We start from the raw sequence: 22272 nt of genomic DNA, 5'->3' as shown, positions 1-22272 counted from the left end.
ATAGTGGACGGTGTTGCATTTTTCTCTTACAAAAGAGAAAAATGCTTTTTAAAAAAAAAAACACTAATAAGATTAGACTCTGCAATACAAGTTCTTACAGCTTTATAGAAAAAGCTATATATATAGCTTTATACTATAGCTTATAGTTTACATACTGGGGAGGCAATTCAGTGTTTCATAGTCTGATATGACACTCCAACAGACTATCCAGGATTAAGGAGCTGCAGCTGGTCCTTAACATTACCCCTTCTCTCTGTCCTAGCCCTCACTTTGTCCAGGAGAAATGGGCTTTGTGGTAAATGTGATGAGCACTTAGTCCAGTGTGGGAGGATATTACTTTTTTCCCTTATTAGTGTGTTATGATCAAGGGACTTCGAGTGGTAGCAACAGCATTAACCTATAGGGGACTGAGGAGGAAAAGCAACCAGAAGCTGTGGAAGAGAAGCCTCTTGCTTTGTGCTTCCCACGTGTTAGCCCCATATTTGTATCCTTTGGAATCCATAGAAGATGAGAAGAGAAAGAAAAGGGACCGTGGAAAACTTAGTTGTATTGGTCTGTTATACTCCTGAGACTTCTATCATTTATGGAGAGTAGAGCAGTTGGTTTCTTTATTAAGTGGTGAAAACCAGGGAAAGGAAGCCCTGGCAGCTCTTCTGTCTATTGACACTTTGAACAGGTGAATATATCTTTCTTAAAGAGGGAGAAAAGTGTAATAGCTTTTATTTTGCTCAGAGTACAAAACTTAAAAATTATTCACCATCTTCTAACAAAAATACCTGATCATTCTGAAATTGTTCCAATAATGCCATGAAGGATACCAAGGTCTGATCAAGGACTTGGAGAATGTGGAGGCAGTCTGTCAAAATCCAAGGAATACTGTGTATTCCAAAGATGGACAAGATGGGAATGCTTCACGTCTTTTGTTTTTCCACTGTGTTGAGCTACTGATTCCATAAGAGACTTGTTTTTACTAGGGAATTTGAGAATGGTTGGACAGATTCCGCCCCCCCCCCCCGAAGTGGGCATTTATTGACTGTAATAGAAACTGATGTTGTATGGTACCTTTGAAAATCACAGCAAAGAATTACAGTGCACATTTTATTGAGTGTGTGTATATGCATATATGAATACTTTCTGCTTTTCACTGTAGGAAGGGGGCTTTGGGAGGAGGGAGTGGAGGGTGGAAATGGGAATGCTTTGTTTTTCTCATCTTTCGTATGGCATTTGTGATATTAATGTGGGACTAGGGAGCAATCAAATCACGGCATATGATATTTTTAATGTTAAGCCTTCCTATCAAAATCTCTATAAAACTAACATGCCAATTTGGTTTCTAAAGAGAAATTGTTTATATAGCTTAAATAAAAGCAGTGCATTTTTCTCTGCTGAGAAAATGGCTGCAGTTTTCTTTATGTTTTATAACCAGCAAGAGTATTGAAAAGCTCATTAAGAGTGCCATGTGTCTCTACTGCTGTAACTTTCGTGGCTTTACAAAAAGTCTCTTTCACTTCTTTTCTAAGCCGTGTTGCCCATTTTGAATAGCCTCTGTTGGTTACAAGCTTATAATACTGCAAAGACTTTCCCTCAGCAAAGCTCTGCTAGTATTAGTAAGACTTTTTTTTTTTAAGGTAAATTAATTCAAAGCTATTCTATTCTTTTTTTCTTTTTTCTTCTAAGCACTTTTATTCAAAAGTCTGAATCATTTTCCAGGAATGTCAGGATCTAAATGCTGCTAATTTAATGCATGTATGCTTTCTGGCCCATCACATGTTACTGGGAAATCGGATTGAATTTGGCAAAAGAGAAGCTGCCTCTTTCTGCTGGAGTATCATGTGCAAAGACTCAGCTAGATTTCTTGGAAGCTTATTCACGAAGTGTCTGGTACTTATGTTTACAATGTATTGTGGATAGAAAATTAACCTAGTGTTGTCAGTTATTTTTGCTGCTGTTGTATGCATTTAGATGTTTTAGGGTAAAGTAACTGGGTGCTGTAGTACATGTGTTGCAGGGCAGGGGGGAAGCTTGCATTCCATTCCAAAACTGGGATTAAGTAACAGTCTGTTTGAAGTTGTTTTATTTTACAAAATATCAGATTTCAACATAATTGACACTTTTATCCCTTTCAACTTTGTTCTCCTCTGTGGTCTACATTCTTCCCTGAGTCCGTAGGATCCACAGCTCTGCTTGCATCATATCTTACAGGAGATGATTCCTGATTTATTTTGTGCCTTTCTGAGCAGGAAGAAATTTGGGATAGCCTTTTCTTTCTAGAATAGTCTGCTTTTTCATATAATCTGTACAGAATTACTCAAGCGATAGATTTTTTTAGTGGTCTCAATGAATGGTCTTGCAGTGGCAAGAGAACATGAAAATCATGTTTTAAATATTAATAGATTATTTGCTTGTCTAAGGGTTTGAGAAGTTAAGCAGGCAAATTTGATGACAGTTAGTAACATTTTTTCCCACAGCAGCCTTTCTTCTCCCCCTCCTCCTTCCTCTTTATCTATCAGCAGCTCACTTAAATTTTCTAGCAACCTCTGACAGCCAGTTGACATGTCGCAGGCTTCCCTTCCCCCTCTTGTGTCCTTCACCAGCTATAACTACTATAATTTATTTCAGCAAGAAAGATTTCATTGCAACAAAAAGATGAAATTAAACCCCCTATTCAACAAAATGCTGTCTGAGGTATCATCTGAAGGAAATAAGACATTCTCACTACTCTGTGCAGTGCTTAAGACTCCCTTTTTGACCATATACTGATGATAAGTTCAATTCATATGTTATCAGTACTAGCAGTCACTTTTTTTTTAGTGATTTATATTCTACTGGTCTGCCTGTTTGGCTGGAGAGAGGGCAGATGAACTAAACAAGGGGTAAATCCAAGTCTCCCTTTTTTCAAAGTAAACTTACATTTTTGTTCTTTTACCATATGTGAGGAAGAATTATTCTTAAAGTTTATTTAGCTGTCCTAATGTCTTGCCCTCATCTCCTTTGCCTAGTTTTAGTATTGTCCCTTCATTTGTTTTTTTCCTAACCCAACATTTCAAATATTAGTCTAATCTTGCTTGTTCGATAGCATCTGAAAAAATGAAGGTGGTTGAATTCTTGTTCACTGGTCTACTTGCTACTGTCTCTAAGCAACTGAGTTTAATTTTCTCTGAACGTATCATGTCTGTAGTTTGGACTGGAAGTAGAATATTTCTCATATCAGCACCCCAAACATTCTTTCAGGGCTATATGAAAGATGAAATCTTGAAAAAGTAACAGAATTTTTTTTACTTATTACACAATTTAGGATAGGTTTGATTAGAATGCCATAGTCCTTGATTGCAGTCATGAAGTATGTATTTTTTCTTCCCCCCCAAGGTGTCTGAAGTTTGCAAATCTGATACTCTCTGTTTCATTTATCATCACTAAAATGTCACTGTTTTGTTGTGGTTTTTTTTAAAAGAAAAACAGGTGCAGTCAATTCTAGCTGTTCTTCTATTCTAGCTGCTCTGGAAAAAATGTAAGATGAACTCTATAAGAAATAAATCTATCTTACCCTGCTTCTGCATGAATTTCTCCTTCTATTCCCCCAAAACTAGGGATGAAATGAAATGTCTCCAATGATTTTGATTTTCCCTCCCCCCCCCCGCCTTGGTCTTTTTAATCCTGAAGTTTTAGGTAGCCAAGCTACTGGAAGGGATTTCTAATTGGTATTTTCTTCTGGGGATTTACTGATGGTCAATTTAAGATTTTTGTGGGAAAAAATGTTGTTTAATCAAGTTCTAAGTCTATAAACCATGGGCTTTTGAAAGGAGATGTAAAGAGGAAAGATTTGGGGTTTTTTACCTATTTCTGCAAATTTTTCCTAAACGGACACTTATAGCTTAGATTCAGCAAAATATCCATTTACATGCTTAGCTGTCCTCATCTGAGTAAACCCTGTTATGTTCAGCAGTGATCTTGGGTATGTTTTTGCATGGTGTGCTGCCCTTGTTATAGTAGTTAGTTGACTTCAGTATGTTGTGGAAAAGCATGGTGCCATGTATCTTATATAAGGACGAAAGTTAAGCAGCTCCGATTCTGGTATTTTTACAATATTTCCTTTCTTGTCTTTTATTAAAAGTAGCAAGTTTAAATAGTAAAGTAGAATTTTCAAGTGCTGTTGACCAGAAGTTAAGTTGTTAAGATTCAACTAATCTGTGAAACGTTTAAATACATCTGCATGGAGATTGTATGCACATTTATTTTACTTGTATTTACAGAATAGTACTGATCATGTACTAAAGAGTACATTATGACTAAAAGGGGGAAAAAAGCGCGTATTCTTGCCAGCAGACCCCATCACTCAGCTTTTTTTTTCTTCCACAAATATATTTTTACGAGGATAACTTGCATACTGATAATTATTCAAAATAACACTTTGCTTATTTGTAACATAAAATATGCAAGAAAATTTCATAAGGTGATTTGCATAAAGTGTTTGCGACCCTTATGAAAACCTATTTCCAGTTGTGTGAATACATGAATAAGAAAGCTTCATATTCTGTTTATGATGAAGGTTAGCTCATTGCATCAGGAAATAGAAACAATGCCAGCTCATTTAGTGGACTGTTCATGCAATGTATGTCATAAATGAGTCTCATGATTACAGTGAGAAAATTCAGATTTTTTTGCTGTGTATAATTTGTATGCTTAGCTGATATGATAATATGGTATGGCATAAATACTTTTGAGATGTTTGGATTGGCTGCATTAATATGGCAAGTAGAGCTGTTAGTTATGAAGACTATTCAAATAAATGCCAATAAAATGTTTAAAAGCATCATGTTCTATTTGTTTCAATTTGAAAAAATGTTTTAAAAATATTTAAACTATTTAATGTTTTTCTATCTCTGAAGCTGAGATTTGAGACCTTTTCTGAACTGAAATAAAAATCATGACACTAGACGTTAGTCGGTGTATTTTGACGTATTTGAGAAGACTTTACTGTCTTGTCTATATTATCTTTAAGCATGTATTGCATTAATTAAATTGGAGCTTGGACTTTTTTTCTTGAAAGACTTCATGTCTTGTGTCTGCTAGATTTTTCTTCAGTACATTTGTCAGTATATGTTGGCCAACACATTCTACAATGAATTCTATCTAGTCTAGACAAAAGATGAGAGAGAAAATAACTTTTACAGATTTCTCTGAATAGACTGTGAAAGATTTTTCTGCGCTGTGAAATAAGATGTTTGATTTTAAAATCACAACACTCAGAGAGAAATAGCATATACATTTGCATTCTCCCAGATTAGTATTGTACCTGGTTTGTTTTTATCATTGGCTAAAACTGAGTATGTTTTATTTGCTTTTTAGTTTAATATATGTCAGTGGAAACCCTTTCAGTTTTAGAATAAAGGAAGGAAATATGTTTAGAAAATTGGTTTTATTTTGTTTTGAACATCTTGCATGGTTTGAAGCTGTTTAATAGCTTAGTAGTAAGATTCAGAAAGCAAGCAGGTCCTTTAGTTGCTGGAATAAGGCCATATTTCTCATCCGACAGCTTATCGTGTAAGAATTGCAGTGTGTCTATTTATTTGTCTGTATATTCTGTATCTTTCCCTTATGTAATAGTAGGCAAACATTTATTTATCTGTGTTGAATCTCTAACAGAGCTGGGAAAATGTGAAGCTTGGAGGTGCATAACTAAAAAGATTGTCTCTTATTTGTCTAAGGAAAATGTCTTGTAGCTTCTTCATCCAGTTTTCACAGTTGTTTTAATAACTGCTGTTGTTTGTATGCATAATACAACTGGATAGGTACTAGACTGTTGTGTTTGAATCTTAATCCATTACAGCTCACGCATTTAACTTCTTTCAAGTTTAAGCACATCCCAGACATTGCCTTTGGTCTCTAATAAATATATTCAGACTACAGCTTCTCTCTACACAACTCTGTCAGATTTAGGAACATTACTCACTTTTGCCCACTAAAACAGGATTTTCTTTCATGCTCCCCAGCAGTCTGTCGCTCGTTTTTTTTCAGTATTAGTCACTTGTGCCTATGTCAGCTTCCCTTTTTGTTTACTCATCCATGCCATATTCACCTCAGCCCTCCTTTGTCAGCTCTCACCTCCTGTTTATCTGGCTTTCACTCTTGCTCTCATCTTCCCTAATTCCTTTCTTTCTCGCATATTTCTGACCCTATTATTATTAATTTCCTTCCTCGCTTTTGGTTGCTCCTTAAGGAGTTAGTCTTCTTTCAGGACCATTGTGTCTTCAGTCTCTGAAAGGAAGGTGGCTGCAGCTTTGTTTTGCTCCTGGAAACTAAACTTTTGCACATAAGGTTTAAAGCCAGGCTGCTGGTGACCTCCAGCAGCTTGATCCTATGGCACGTAATGGGAACAGTAGCTCTTTAAAGAGACAGAATACTTCTGCTGGTGAAGTCAGGAACTGGAAGAAATCAGAACTCAAATATTTTTATAATGGACATCGAGACTTGTTAATATGCTCTTTCCTGGGAAACGGCTGAGACCGTCCTAGAACTCTCACTGAAATTGTCATCTCCAGACTTTGACCCTACCACTTAGCCCACCAAACAGTAATTGAGGCATGCCTCTTGCATTCAACACGTTGCACTGACTTGTGAACACCAAGTATTGCAATATGTAGATTGCTGAATAGTAGAGACTGTTGCAGGCAGAATTCCTGTGGTGGATGCTGGCATTCAAAACAGGGGAAAACCAGGTATGACATACTCCCTGTAGAGTCCTGTCTGGCATTGTGTGGATTTTCCTCTGCTATGCCTCACCGTTCTTCTACAGACAGCTGTTCTTACAGACCGAAGGTTATGAAGATGTTTTATAGAAATTCTATACTTTGTTCTAACATGGCTTAATAGTAAAGTCAGTGTCAGCCTTACCATAAATCACTGGTTTAGGCATGTAATTCTTCCTGAATTTTTTTGGCTGTTCCTGTTACAGAAAAAAATGTGATAGCTGATTTTGACTAGTTAACATCATTATAGGATGGGTTCACCAATAGCATTATTATAATGTAAAAACTGTACGCAACTGTTAAAGTATTCTTCTTGTGCCATTGACTAATCTTAAAGTTTTGAAATTATGAAAACATTTAAATTGGTTCTTTTCTAGAAGATAATTTAATGCCTTTTTCTGAGGATGTGAAGGGAGCTTTTAAGGCTCTGTTGTGTTGTATAATTTTTACGGTTGTGCTCCAAATCTGTCTAAGAACCAGTATTTTTGCTACCCTACATTCTCTTCCTGCAAAAGATACTCAGTTAAGGTATTTCAAGGATAATTATTGTAAATGGATATTTGTCCTGAAGTTATAATTGCAAAAGTAAAAATAAAAGTTTCTGTTAGAGTAAGACTCTATGCTGCATCAGATAGCAGCAGTATATAAAGCGGTATTCTTCCAGAAACTGTTGATAGACTAAATAGGAAGCATCACTGGCAGTCTATGGAAAAAACATAGTGATGGAAAAAACATAGTGGTGAGCTCATAAATGCAAGTAGGGAGGCAGAACAGACAAATCACACCACCCTTGGGCAGTTGCATAAGGATGCAGGATCTGTCAGGCCTAAGGGATTTTTCCAGTGGTCCGGAGTGCTGCAAACATTGAGTTTGCCCTGAACAGTTCAAGCAAGCAAAGAAGCAGAAAAGAAGAAATGGGAACCTTAACGTGTAGTCTTACCTGGATTTTGCTGAGTAAAAAGTACTATTTAAAAAAAAGACCAAAACAACAAACCAACATGCTTAGAAAGAGTTGACCAACCTAAAGAAAGTATTGACAAATCATGGTTCTTGTCTGTAGCCACAGGCAGCAGTACCAGAAATGGAAAGATGAAAACTCATAACTGACTGTCTCCCTGAGGAATAAATTTCTATCAGCAGAGGATAAGTTAACCTATAGCACTGTCTGTTCCAAAATGCTCCTTGTCAGAGGAGAGGCAAGGCTGAGGGTGGGGTGGAGCAAGCAGGGCAGGGGATTTAAGAGCCTGTGTGGTAGTTTCCAAGGGAATACCTAGTGGGGGGTAGGACATGTTTCTTCTCCCACATGGCCGATCTGAATGGAACAAGTTAGAAAATATTCTCCATTGGCACTGATTTTCTATCTTTCACTCTTTTTTCAGTCATTTGCTTTGTTTGTCTTGAGGCTAAACAGATTGCAAGTCCTCAGACAGCATGTACCATTGCATATAGTCCTGAAACTAGATATCGTATTTTAAGGATAGACAGCCATTCTCAAACCAAATTCACTGTTTTATAACCCATGCAGAGAGCAATTTCTTTAATGTGCTTTTCTGTTTTTCAGGATATTATCAAAAGAGCACATGATATGTTCAGAACCTTGGCATAGACGGTGAAATTCCTGAGGCTGAGAAGTTAAAACGAGAAATTCACTGTTGTTTAATACCTAGGGAAATCCTTATCATTGGTACCAAAGAGTTAAAGTCTAGTCTTTTGAATCCAAAAACCTGATTTATTGCTGTTGAGATTGGGCCTTAGGAAATAAATGCAGTACTGTGATGTGGTGTGGAAGTCTGAACTTATGCTGTTTCAGGAGTAAGTCCAAACCACAGACCTGAAAAAGACAATGCTGCTACAGTCAAATCTGGCTGAAGTTGTTTTCAGCATAACACAGAATAAGTGATATGTTTGGCACAACAGAGCGGGTGTCAGTAATATGGCTGGACTCCATTCTAAGTGAAAATAGGAGCGATATCTTACGTGGTTTACCCTTCGCTGGTCATTGAAAGTAGATTCCTTTAAATAAAACAGTATCTTCTTTCTTCATGACATTTCCTTTTCTTCTCTAGTTTCTTCCTTCTAAAAAAAATTGAGAACCTCCAAGGAAAACTCACTTCTGAACTTAAATATTCTCTCAAAATGAAAAGAAAAAACAAACCAAAATACAACCCAAAAAACAGCTTAAGCAACAGCATGAAAGTTACTCTTTTTTTAACTCTTACAAGGGGATGCAATATGTGTACCACTTAGTATCATCACAGAGCGTTAAGCTCTTAGAAACTTGCTAAATATCAGCCCACCAATGCCTGTTAATGTGGAATAAAATTTAAGTAATTTTGGACATCCAGGATAGATCTGCAGTTTGGATGTATAAGTAGACCTGAACAAATAATTTGACACTCAAATAATGCCTTTTTACTATTATTAGAAAGTAGAAAATCGTAAGGGGAAAAAAGCATTAAAACATTTTCCTAGCAGGACCTGATTTGAGTTGATTTTTCCAGTATGTCTAAAATGACTTTGAATTGTGATTTTTGTTCCTTCCATAGGTCTGTCTGAAAGTTACGTACCTGCATGCATGCAAGTTAAATAACAGACTGCGTTACGCAGAATCAAAGAATCATGTTTATAGCTCACTATAAGTGTCTCCCTACTTCTTGTTTTATTTTTGTTCCATGCAAGCTAATGTGAGCTTACTTTTCCGTGTTTCTGTTACATTTAAATCCATACAAAGATTTCTTTTTGAGTCTTTTATTGTTTCCCCTGAAAATCCTTTGGTAAGCATAAATCTTTGTACTCCTTTCACGTAGCTTTTTCTGTGGGACATATGAGGCTTCCCTTGCAAGGGAATGTTTCTCTAGTGCTCATTTTCTTTGACCTTTTTCTCTGTGAAGCATATAATGTAGAGGACACTGGGCCGCCATTTCAGTTTTATCTGCAGAGCTACGTTCACAGCTAGCTGGAAAGACAGTCATCACATGCTTGTGTTTCTTCTACTTCTGACTAGAGATCAAATTCCAGTATACCTGTGTCTGTATCAAATGACCCCCTTTAATTTCATTTTCTTAATACAGACAATATTTGTGTGTTCCTGAGTCGCAGGGTTATGGAGTGAGACAGGAGATTTTCCAAGAAAAACCGTAGAAACATCCAACTTAAGAGACAGCTCAGGAAATTCTTGATGTGTATTCAGAAGACGTAAAAACTATAGCAGGAAGAAGAAGAAACAGATATGGACTGAGCGTTAGACATAAACATTGTTCTGACGAGTGCTTAACCATTTCCCTGTATGCTACTGAAAAGTGTACTTGGGGAGAGGGAGAGTGAGTTGTTTTGATTGGTATTCTTTCTGCGTGTGAGGAAGTGTACATGAAAGCGGAAGGAGGGAAAAAGAAAGATGCAGCCTTTTACAGAACAACATTTTTATATCTGTTAGTAAAATCAGCAGATGTAGACTTTTCCTATGTTTCTTTTTGCTCCCTGTCCTTCAAAAATAAAATAAAATAAAATTCACTGCAGAGGAGAGCTGGCCTAGAGATGACTTGAGGTTTCAGATGAGATGGTCATGGAGAATGGAAAGGGAAGTTGGATGTTCTCCTAAGTAATGATACTTAACAAAAGCCAAGACCAGAGGTAAGGCAGCCTCATTTTAGCTGAGTGTTACCTATGTTGCCTTTGCTAAAGCAAACAAGATGAACAAACAAGCTGTGAAGTCTGAGGATATTTTCTTTTGGGAAGTCATCCTTTTTCCCCATCAGGACTTCTAGCCATATTGTCAGCTGAGTATGCTGAGCCCGAGTATTGACTGAACAAAGGAAAAGGGTGCTAGTGAATATGGAATAATGTTACTCTATTGCTGAGAAGCAGCTGTGTTGGGTTTTTTTCAACAAAGAGTGCTTTCTTTTAAGGGTAGGTAGAAGAGAGAGCTGACGAAAGATACTGAAGTGTCTTGATATTTCTAATGAGGATAGTAACACAGTGTCTTTGAGCAGATAACAGATTATAGTCCTTGCAATGTTTTGGCAGAATTGAACTTTTGAAAGTAGCAGATGCATTTATCTTGCAAAAAATTCACTCATGATTCTGTTTTCAGTACTCCTTTCCAATATCTTCAGTGAAAACAGACAATGTGAAGCCCTTTCAATGCAAATTATTCTTGACTTTCTTTGGCTACAGAAATATGATTAATCGTCTTACTTTAGAGGAAATTAAGAAGAGTTGTATGCAATGGGGTGTTTTGTTCTTTTTAAAGAGACAGTTCATTTTAGTAATAGGACTACTGATTCATATTCCCTTACATCTATTGCTAGCATACCAGCTAGTATAATACTGAAACTGATTAAATCTGTGCAAATGCTTACATTTTTCTCAACTTGGTCCTTGCCTTGAGTTAAAAACTATAGCAGGATGCGAGGTACACGTTAGGTTTTTTTCACTTTGAAATCTGTGGTTTATAGCGAAAGTCTGGTTTAGAGCATATCTTTTCCACCACCCAGATGAAACAGTCATTCCAGAGGTGTCTGCAGCCCCATGACAAACTCAAGGGAACCAAATGAGATTTGAAACTGGAAGATACAATACAATTATTGAGAACCTGTCTAGAGAATTTGTTGGCAATGAGCACCTCAGTTGGGCATCTAACCGATGTGCCTAAGCTAGGAACCTAGTTTCCTTCATAAAATCAATGGAGAGTAAGAGGCTTTCTCAGGGACACCCTAAGGTTGATGCTTGTTCAAAATGGTCTTTTTAGGGAACCTTCCTGTCATCGCTACCTGTGTAAAAAGATCCAGGGGGACTAACTTCCAAGCTTTCCTGCCTGATTTCTTTAATTCCTTGAAGTCCTGGGTACTACAGAAATGGCACAAAAGCCAGCACAATTTCCAAGCTGACGTAGCATAAATAATTGCCCAGAAGCTGTTCTTTGCGAGGTAGGTATCAGAAGGAGTAAGAGTCACTGCTTAAAACCAGTGCCATGGAGGGGAAATATATTTAGAGTGATAAAAAGGATGGAATATGAGGATTCCTTTCGGTGGATGTTATCAAGAGCTACCCATTTGCTACAGAACACTATTTGAGTGGGGTAAAAAAAAGCTGTGGAAAATACAGTTAAAGTGAAAAGACGTTAGCCGCCTTGTATACACTAGTGGAATATTTTGTAAGTCTTGTGAGAAGAAAATTTATTCCAGTCTTCCCTTCTAACTTTTGAATTGATTAAGCCAGCTACTGAGTTATGTTGTATTTAATGTACCTTCAGATATGATAAATTCCAGATACGGTATATTCCAGAGAGAGTCAGCCACTTGCAAACTGAAATTAGATGAGATACTTAAGAACTTTAAATTGCATTTAGGTAAGTGCAATGTAATTGCTGCTATATTGAGTCTAGCATTCATTTCTAAATCAGTCTAGTATAGTCTAAATAATTAACTGTTTAACTAAGGTTTTCAACATCTTTGCATACATTTTGCTTTATAAAGTGTGGACAGACAAAAAAGAAACTTGTAACGACTCTTGTAACTCTTGTAACGACTTGTAACTCTCTTGTAACTCTCAATAGCTGCAGATGGGGAAAAAAGGAACTGTCCATTGTGTGTGTGTGTACATATATTTCATTTTAAAAATCTCAGAATTAATATTTTATTTCAAATGCATTCAATTATCCAAGACTGTGAAATTATATACGTGAAAGAATCTCATTCAAGCACATTGAAGTATATAAAAATGCAAAAAAATCAGATAGTGTCGTCTTGTTTTAGCACTCAAATTCAACAAAAGGTACTCTGTATGTACAATGATGTAATGTTACAACTTGAGTGCCGAGGCTACCAGACAAGACTAGACAAAGCGAATTTTAAAAATACCATTCTAATTAAACTAGTCCCTTGATGCGGATCACTGATGGTGTTTTGGCCTTTCTCTTGACTTTTTAACACCAAGAGGTATTTCTAATGGCTGTGGCTAAGAGCCTTAAGCCCAGCTCTGCTCATGATCAGCTAACACCTGTTGTGGTGAAAAGCTATTTTAGTTGTACAGTCCCGGGATTAGTTTTATAGACTAAAATAAACCCTTGTCACACAGTTGAGTGAATAGCTTTAGACTTTGGAAAAAATATGCTGAATGTGTGGTCTAAACCTACTGAAATATATATGGAATATTAAAGCGGTACTGGAGAACGGGACTGTGCACATGGTGATGTCTCAGCCAGTGCAGGAAAGTAAATCTTCTCGTCTGTCACTTTAATACTTTCAGGATTTCTGCCTGTCTCTCTGGTTTACCTAACTGACAGACACAATTCATTTAAAAAGAAGGTAGCATTTAAATCATGATAATTTGAAGAGACCTAAAAAAAAAAATCACAAGTGATCGTATGATTCACTCTGTAAAGTGCTATCTTGATGTAACAACTCATTAAAATCAATGAAAGACCTAATAAAGGAAAATACAGAACATCTGCTGATGCATGGCGTACAGGCTCAAGCATTGCAGAATTTCTTGTTTTCTTGTTACAGTGCAAAGGTCTTGGCTTAATACTCTAAAGGTGCCATGTAGAATTTATATTAGATACTGTTAGGCAAGAAAATATTTAAGACCCAACCAAGTAATAACATATTTTCCCCATGCAACACTGAAAAAGAAACACTAACACAGGACTTGGAATAATGCCTGAAATGTATTATACATTTAAAATTAATTATAAGTTGTGGTGTTTGCAAAGAAAATGTAAATTATCCTTGTCTTTATAGTTTTGCCCTAAGACTGTTTGATCAATTAGTAGTCTGTAACTCCAAAGACTTTGTATATTGTTGGGTTTAAAAAAAAAAACAAACTATAGTTGTCAAAGCCATATGGAAAAAGATGTGGTCAGTTGCTAGCTAAAATTACTATCTATTTAATAGGAAAAAAAAAAAAACAGAAATTTTGAAAACGGTTGCTTTTGTGTTGATGTATGTACACTTTCAATTTGCAGGATAAGTTAGTAATATTTTGATTTTCCAGACCAAATCACCCTTAGAGTGGCTTTATGTGTAGAATAGATTTCAGTGTTTAGTGAAAGTGTGAAATTAAACAGATGCATCAAGCCATATAGAGCACAGGTTTTGATAATTGTTAAAACATATCAACAGGGCCTTTGATGTTTGTTTGATGTCTGAACAATTCGTTTGACCTTGAGGAGGAGAGATGTACGTGGAACAGAATACTCACTAATGTGAGTATTTCCTCTGTTTAGATGTTTAGGAAAAAAAAAAAAAGACAAAAAGAAAAAAAGAAACAGCAATCTACTGAGTCTATTGGCTAGTCCATGCTAGGAACTAGATTTACTGTATAAATTACAGACTATCTTTTCTTCTCTGGCTTTCTAGGTGCTAACCACTAAATATATACACTGTCATAAGATTTATGGAAGCCTTGCGTTCTCAAGGTATGAAAATACTGTTTTCCTTGTTTGTGTCCATTATCTTGTTTGTGTTGCTCTCTAAGGACATAATTATGCCAAATAGGATTAGAATTTGTCAAGCTGTAACAAGAATCATCTTGAGTGAAATCCTAATGTAATTTTTTTCTTGCTGGGCCTTAGAAAATGTGAAGGTGTTCATAGCTAATAAAATGTGACTGGGGAATATACAGCCTTACATCTTCTAATTGCTTGTGCCTAAAGCAATCCTAATGTTTCTAGAGATTAAGAGTTTATTTATCTGAAGGTTTGCTATCTTGAACAGATGCCCAAAATTTGTTTTTTCAGATTAGTAGGTCTTATCCAACTATTGCAACACATGCAATCAAATATCAAATATTTCTTGTTGATAATACTTAGGAAGGTGAGGAATTTATAGGTGCTCAAATTACCACCCTGATTAGTGGTGTAAATTCTAAAATTATTATTTGGGAATGTTGTCTGCAGTGACTGGTTATAGATGACAGAAGCTGCAATGAGAAGATGGTTTGAAATCATTTGCTTCAGCATCCTATTTGTTTGTTCCCAAATTAACCACAGTTGTTTGTTCAGAACTCTTATGTAGTCATGATGTTTTATATAAATCAAGGATTGTACTGCAGAATCCATTAGTGTAACTTCTCATGTACGAGCAGTGAAGTCAGTAGATTTGAATTTGGCGTATTGTGTTTTGTTGTCACCTTTTCCAATTCACTGTCCAAGAGTATTTTTTATTTTTTATGTCGGGTTTTGTTTGGATTTTGAACGTAAAGTCAAGTCATCATGCATTAAGGTGATACTCTCAGAGAAATTGAAAGTATTCTATATTTTATATATATAAGTATATAGGAATAGGAGTTGTTTCCTTCTGAACTTTAGATTATTCGATTTCAATAAACTGATGGTTTATGAAGAGAAAGGAGGAGCTCCCCATTAGTATGGAAAAAACATAACCTCGCCAAAATGATAGTGTTTAGTCTTTGTCTGGGATGAATTAGATGAGGATTTACAGATACACAGTTTAAGCGTTCAATTTTAACACAATTATATAATAATATATACAGAGATTTACATACGGTAATTATATGTCATTATATATAACAATACAAATGATATGTAATGATAGAGAGGTTTTGTGTATAATACCATGATGGGAAATAAAAAGAGGAAAAATCTTGGGGTAGCATTGAACTGAGGACAATGGTGAATCAAAGACAAAAACCTGTTTATTTCAATCGTTATTCAACGTCTGTAATTCTAACTGCATTTTTCAGTTTATTGGCAACTTCATCTCTGAGAATACAGAGCATGTGTACTGTGATAATTATGAAATACAAACTTTTAATTTAAATAGATAAAAAGAGATAGCAGTTCCTTTAGGTGGTTGCTAAGCAACTTTTTTGCATTAAAATATTTATATTCACCAGAACAGCATTCTGTGCTTAAAAACAATCCTTTGACATATATATTTAAATCAGCTTAAACATCAAATACTACTTCTTGTCCAGTTAAATATGTAGCTTACCTTTTGCCTATTTAGAAAACAATAATGTATTTTAGTTGTGTATTTATTATATTTTGAGGTTTTGTGTATGTGCATAGTTATTGTGGTTTCCTCTTAATTTCTGGTCACTGAAGGATTAGTAAACTGTTGACTGTTGTGATAAGAATAAAAACACTACCAGGAGGAATTTAAGGTCTGTGAAACCTCAGCGTTATGTGTTCGCTGGTGATGATATATAATCAGATCTTTTTTTGATTCTTATTTATTTTTAAATCTTTGGGATGGGCATGTACAGCAGAATGGGTATGTATGCTGGATTTGAACAGAGAAGCTACTTGCTCTGTTTCAGCAAACAGGAAATTTTTACATGTTAATACACCAAGCAGAGAAGCAAAAAGTGGTCATATTGACTGGTTTGTTTTGTTGCCAAGCCATGGTTCTACTGCTTAATTGTAACTAGAAATGTAGCATTTTTCTTATCCTCTTGATATTTATGCTTTTCAATACAACATAAAAAAAGCACTGGTATTGGAAACCACTTAGTCACAAATGTACTTTATTTTACCTTATAGAGTTCTAACAGACTTACTGTTTAAAGTTACAAATCCCTCATTTCAACCAGAAACTGCCAGTACTACTGGAAATCATCTGCGTTTGAGCTCAGTTAATAGAGGAGTTGATATTCTAAGGACATTTCTCAAAACTTGTATTCTTTTTGCTTCTCCCTGGACCTTGGCTTGCCTTAATCTTTCTTAGGCAATTAGAAATAGTTTTGTAAAATTCATCTAACTACTTCCCAGGGCAAAGTTTCCCTTGCATACTTTCTTCAGAATTGCAAGAAGTATGTTTTATAAAATACTATTCTGTTGAAAGTATGTAGATTTAAAGAAGCTTTCTCACAATAATGTGGTATCTTTCAGCTTTTTCCGTAAGTCAATTATTAATTCTATTTCATTTTACCTTTTTTGTCACCAGTTCAGTGCTAGGAGAAACTTCCAAAAAAAATTCAAATTAAACAAGTTTTCTTCAGAATTGCAAGAAGTATGTTTTATAAAATACTATTCTGTTGAAAGTATGTAGATTTAAAGAAGCTTTCTCACAATAATGTGGTATCTTTCAGCTTTTTCCGTAAGTCAATTATTAATTCTATTTCATTTTACCTTTTTTGTCACCAGTTCAGTGCTAGGAGAAACTTCCAAAAAAAATTCAAATTAAACAATTGTCATTTGAATGTGACTTCTTTAAATAAAAACTTGCTTTAGTTACACAGAAATTTAAGCGTCAGGTTATTTGGATGAGACTGTGGAAAACAAAATCAAATTCTCCCTAATCTCATACTAATTTTCCTCTCTTCTTTCTTAGGGTTGAATTCCATAGAACTTTTTATGTCAGAGAATCCTTTGCTGTATACTTAAAAACAAATTAAGTACTTGTAAGGTGGCTTTCAGTGATAGAATCCTTCACCAGAGATTAACAGATATGTTTGCAAAGCAACTGCAAGAAGCAAGAATTTTGCCCGTTCATGCCTTAGTCATATGCCTCCAATTAGTTTTTTAATGTACTCACCTGACTACTGTGCACAATATAGGATGCTGAAAAGAAGCCACAGTATTTTCTCATCTTACAGAGACGCATAGAATGAGTTATAAGGTTGTCATTTTGCCTTTGGTTATATTGAAGAAATAAGGTTTTCATGTTAATTATCTGAATGAACTAATGAAAATCATCATATGATGATATACTTGGTTATATGAACCAAGACACGATAAATAGACATGAATTAATCCACATAAGTAATTTGGAAATCTTAATTATGTGTGGCTTTTTGGAAAAGCAAATGACAAAGTTGCTGAAATATGTTAACTGAAACTGGTAATGAAAAGAAACTAGAAAGGGATTTTTATTTTTTCTAAATCCCTCCCAGTGTTTTCTGCTTGTTTGTTTGTAACTTAAAATATGTTAGCAAATACCTGAGTGAATCTAAACTAAAGGTCATTTCTTTGGAGGGGATGACAGAGGAACAGAGCAATCCTCAGGGTGCCTCATGCCTGTGCCTTCAAGTAAGTCATTTCACCACATACTGGCAATTTGGCCAATGAACAGGATATTTTTGGTTCAGTGATGGACTGATGTGCAAACGCTTGGGAATTCTGCAACTGGTTGCAATTAAAAGTGCTTAGTTTCAAAGTGAGTCCACTTTGAAATACTGCAACTGGTTGCAATTAAAAGTGCTTAGAGTTTGAAAGTCCACTTTGAAATGATAGCTTCATCATAGCAATCATAGTAGTTTGCTAGGCTACTGATAGTTTATCAGTGAGCAAGGTACAAGAACAAAAGAATGGGCTGACCTAAAGCATAGATTCATAATAAGGAAAAATCAGAAAATATTCAAATTATTTAGAACTGCAGTTAGCAAGGATCATCTTTACCTGTTCCAGCTTGTCTAGCATGTCTAATAAGCCCATGTAAGCTCTTTCTGACTTTGATATCAGAAAGAATTCCTAAAGGAACTCCTACTTTTTTAAATAGCGGATGGAGTAATGCAGAAGAGTTGCTCTGAACAACCTATGCCTTTTATGAGCCATGGCTGACTAATACAGTCTTACTCATCTGCCCTTCAGAAGACTTTGTTTCGGTTTGGGTTGTCAGTTGGACATCTTACAGAATTGTGTAACACTCCTCTGTGTGTCCCAGCTTTCCCAGGATTCTTTGGTTAACTTTTCTGTTTTATCTTGAATATATTACATTCTTGGTTTTAAGCTGCAGGCTGCTTTCTCTGTGTGTAGTTTCCTTAAAACCAAACATTGTAACTTCATAAACAATATACAGGTACGTTTGTATGTATGTGTACATATGAAATACCAAAGGCACAAGCTTCCTTGAAGATTCTTGCTAGGTTATTCTGAATTTGGTATAGACATTGCAAATTGTGCAACCGTTCTTTCTCCGTTTCTCTAACAGAAAGTTATTAGAGTGATCAGGAAGTGCATCACACCTAGGTTAAAATCTGAATGATGATGAGGCTGAATCATTCATTAATGGTACCTGAGAGTCAGCCTGGGTTTGGCAGAACTCATGTGACTCAGTTTGATCTGGGTGTCATGAGTAATGTGCACCTATCTCACAATTCAGGTGTTACTTGCCATTTTGTTTTTACATAGTAATGGGATATTATAAAAGTATTGTACAATAGCGGACTACTAACTACTTTGTTACTAAGACTTTGAGGATCATGTTGTTCATTCCAATATCATATAATGATGATATATTGAATGAAATATTCTGGTTTGTGTAATATTTTGGTAATCTCCTTTTTACACTTTGAAATGATGGGAGAGGATGATACAAAGGGTTCTCGTTTGTAGGAAAAATTGTGGGGAAGAATTGGAGAAAGGAGTTTTCCCATGTGAAAACATTCCTTTCAGTGCAGAAAATGTTGCATAACCTTATTTTCTTTCCTTTCTTCTCACCCCATCTAATTTCCCTGTTTTTCTTTTTCTTTATTTTATTGTTATTTCCCTAAAGTAAGAACAAAGATGACTTGTGAAGATTCTCAATAGTGGCCTTTTTTAGAATTATTTTGTTAATTTTCTTAGCTGCCTTTGGTACAGTACAATAAACTATCAGATATGTTGACAAAACTTGCATAATCTTGATTTAGTTTTTCTTTTTTCCAGATGTTTATTTTAACCTGTAGTCTCATTAATAGAGTCTAGATTTAGCTTCAGATGAAAATATAAAGCTTTGGGACTTAGAAGAAAATGTTTATTATCTGGAGTATGTGGAGATTTTGGGTAGAAGATTAAAGCATGCTTAATAGTTATGGATACGTGTTCTGAAATTATTCTTTACAGCCCTTGAGTATAAACATTTGTGCCCTTTATACATGTATTATTTTGTATCTGTGGTGCTTTAAACATTACAATTAGGCGATGAAAAGGTGAGCATTTGAGTTCTGGCACAAGACTGAGCTCAGTACAAGTAGAAAATTACAAGTGTTTCTTAACTGAAGAATAGGCCTGCTTCTCATTGTCCTATGCAGTTGCAGTGCTTTTTTTAATCAATAAAACTGTTAGAGAATTTAAATTTTTCTTCTGTAATTGTACAGTAGGTATACCTTACATTTTGTTTTATGAATACCTTTAAAAAGCAGGATTGTTATTCAAGATAAGACTGTCATTGCTCCTGCAGAGGAGTGAAACATAATTATCGCTGCCTCTCTTCCACCCTGTTTCTCTTCACTTCTCCTTCCTCCCCATATGACTTTATACACACCTCATACAGCATGATTGCTTAAATCACTGCCTAGACAGTGGTGTAGGAGGTGTATGTAGAGGCAGAGGAGAGGCTTTCCTGAGCTGGCGGTTCTCTTGCAGAGCTGGATGGCGTGGACACAGAGACCTTGTGCTATGCCCTGCTTGTGCCAGTTGCTAAGGTGAACCGGAGTGAGGGGACAAGTACTCTGCTGCTGGACAAGGGCTGTAATTGGAGCTGAAAATAGCTTTAGGAGCATTATAAGTCAAGCTCTTCAGTATAATCTTTCATTATTCTTTTGAAAGGTGTTGTTTTCATTTGAAAAATAAATACTAGTATCTACCACCATGTAGCAGAGAAAAAATTCCCTTTAAGTAAAAAATAAAATAATACGATAGAGTACCAATAGTGGAGAAAATGGGGGAAAGAGTAACCTTTCTCACAAAAAAGGTTTTTAAGCTAAAGTAAACATTGTGCAAGTGTTTACCCTAACAACCCCTTAAGGTTTTTTTTAGCAGCCGCCTGGAATGGCCACTGAAGAATAAATTCAGAAACCAGGGTCCTCCGTTAGGAATGCCTTGCTTGTGCCCTGCAGTGGAGGGTTTGTCTTAAGACCAAACCAAAATAGGTAGTAGACTGAACTTCGCATGACGAGACAGGAGAGAGAGGAGCTCTCAGAACTAGGATTTGGACCAGTTAACAGATTTACTGATCATAATTAATTTGTAAAAGGGCACTTGAAAGTATACAGAATATAGAACGTTGCGATTGTGTTCCCCTAATATTTCCAGGTCCTCAGCACGTAGTGGACAGTATAGAAGCCTTTGGGTACTTATTAATGTAACACTGAGTAGAAGTCATGAAAGAATCAGTGCAGAGATTGTTGGTCACAAGAGAGAGGATCAGCTGATGTTGAAGTGTTTGGTGGCTGTACATGCATTCATATTGCTTTCATTTATGCTTTCATTTGCTGTCGCCTCCCTTCCCATTGTAGTTTTGCTTGGAGAGAATTTGTTTTAGCTTGTTTCTTTCTGCTGCCTTTCCTGTGAAAACACTAGGGAAAAGAAAAACAGATTACAATATGACGGAAATTTGTCAGGCGTTTCACACAAACCACCAGCAAAGTATACTTTTTAATGCTTTGGGAGATCTTTGAGAGGAAAGAATAAAACCACTGGGGCTTTTTCTCCAGTCTACAAATACCTCTAGACAAATTTATTTTCTCAGGGAAGCTGGATTGTATTTGTAGTGTCAATAAAATTAGCATGGAAGTTTTCCTGCTGTCTCCGTTTTCAAAGTGAATATCTAACAGAAAAATGGTATACTGTGTCTGAAACCATACTGGAAAGAATCCAGGCAGTCTGTACATTATTAAGGGATATCAAAGTTGTATTGGCTACATATCTCCTATTGGGCTTTCCTAAAAATCAGTGGTTGGAGACTGGCACCAAGTTCCTGGCATCAGGGCAGGGCTTTCCAAGTGATAACCTACCATGTCTTTAGGAAAGCTTTTTACCTAGATTATTCTGTATTCCCTATATATCTACTACACATAAAAAATTCTTCCTGTTATTCTCAAGTCATGCCAAATTCTAAATTAATTAATATTCTTCAGATTCATAGCAATTTCAGCCTATTTGATGTGGAGGTGCTGTTAATGCAGGCATCGGAGCACCTTGCATATGAGGAGAGGCCAAGAGAGAACCGGTTTTGTTCAGCCTTAAGAAGTAGGACCCCTGCTGCTGTCTACAACTATCCAGTATGCAGGTGTGGAGAAGGCTGAGCCAGACTGCTCAGTATCAAATTCTTTATTTGCCTTTCATTCTGAGTAGCCATTTTAATTTGTGCAGTTTGGTGTATGCACCATATGGGTACGTACACAACAGTGCTGCTGAGAAGGAGAAAATAGTTTTGATGGCCACCTTTTATATTGGAAATAGATTAAGGTAATCTGTACAGCTTTCAATTCATCAAATAAGTACTGCAATCACGTATTTGACTTTCAGAATAGAAAACAGCATTCATGCTTGAGAACACTGTTAAAAACTTTACTGTCTTTAGTGTCTTTTAAAATGAAATAATGAAAAAAATGTTATTTTTGTCTGCAGTGTTTGCTCTCTCAGCCGAAGTTCTGGGCCATTCAGACGTCAGCCTTACTCCTTCGGACCAAGCTTGAGAAAGGAAGTACTCGCAGAATGGAACGGGCAATGAAGCAGACGCAGGTAAGACTTCTGAGCTGCCTTGTTATAAGGAGGGTTTCTTTATATATCAAATGGAAACAGACAGGAGTTAGGAGCTTCTACAGTTCCTCTCTGCGAACTGCGAACTGTACAGTAAGA

General features: G+C 36.0%; 1 protein-coding gene across 1 annotated transcript in view; it reads left to right on the top strand.

Annotated features, from left to right (window-relative positions):
* Positions 1–22272, top strand: part of TTC27 (tetratricopeptide repeat domain 27) — a 139552-nt gene that overhangs the window by 53732 nt on the left and 63548 nt on the right. The window contains exon 10 of the mRNA XM_019473243.1: positions 22042–22155. Coding sequence (XP_019328788.1) covers positions 22042–22155 — 114 coding nt within the window. The remainder of the gene's footprint in view (positions 1–22041; positions 22156–22272) is intronic.

Source organism: Aptenodytes forsteri, unplaced genomic scaffold (assembly GCF_000699145.1).
Source record: "Aptenodytes forsteri isolate BGI_AS27 unplaced genomic scaffold, ASM69914v1 Scaffold309, whole genome shotgun sequence".
Lineage (NCBI taxonomy): Eukaryota > Metazoa > Chordata > Aves > Sphenisciformes > Spheniscidae > Aptenodytes > Aptenodytes forsteri.
This window is presented reverse-complemented; position numbering and strand designations above follow the sequence as displayed.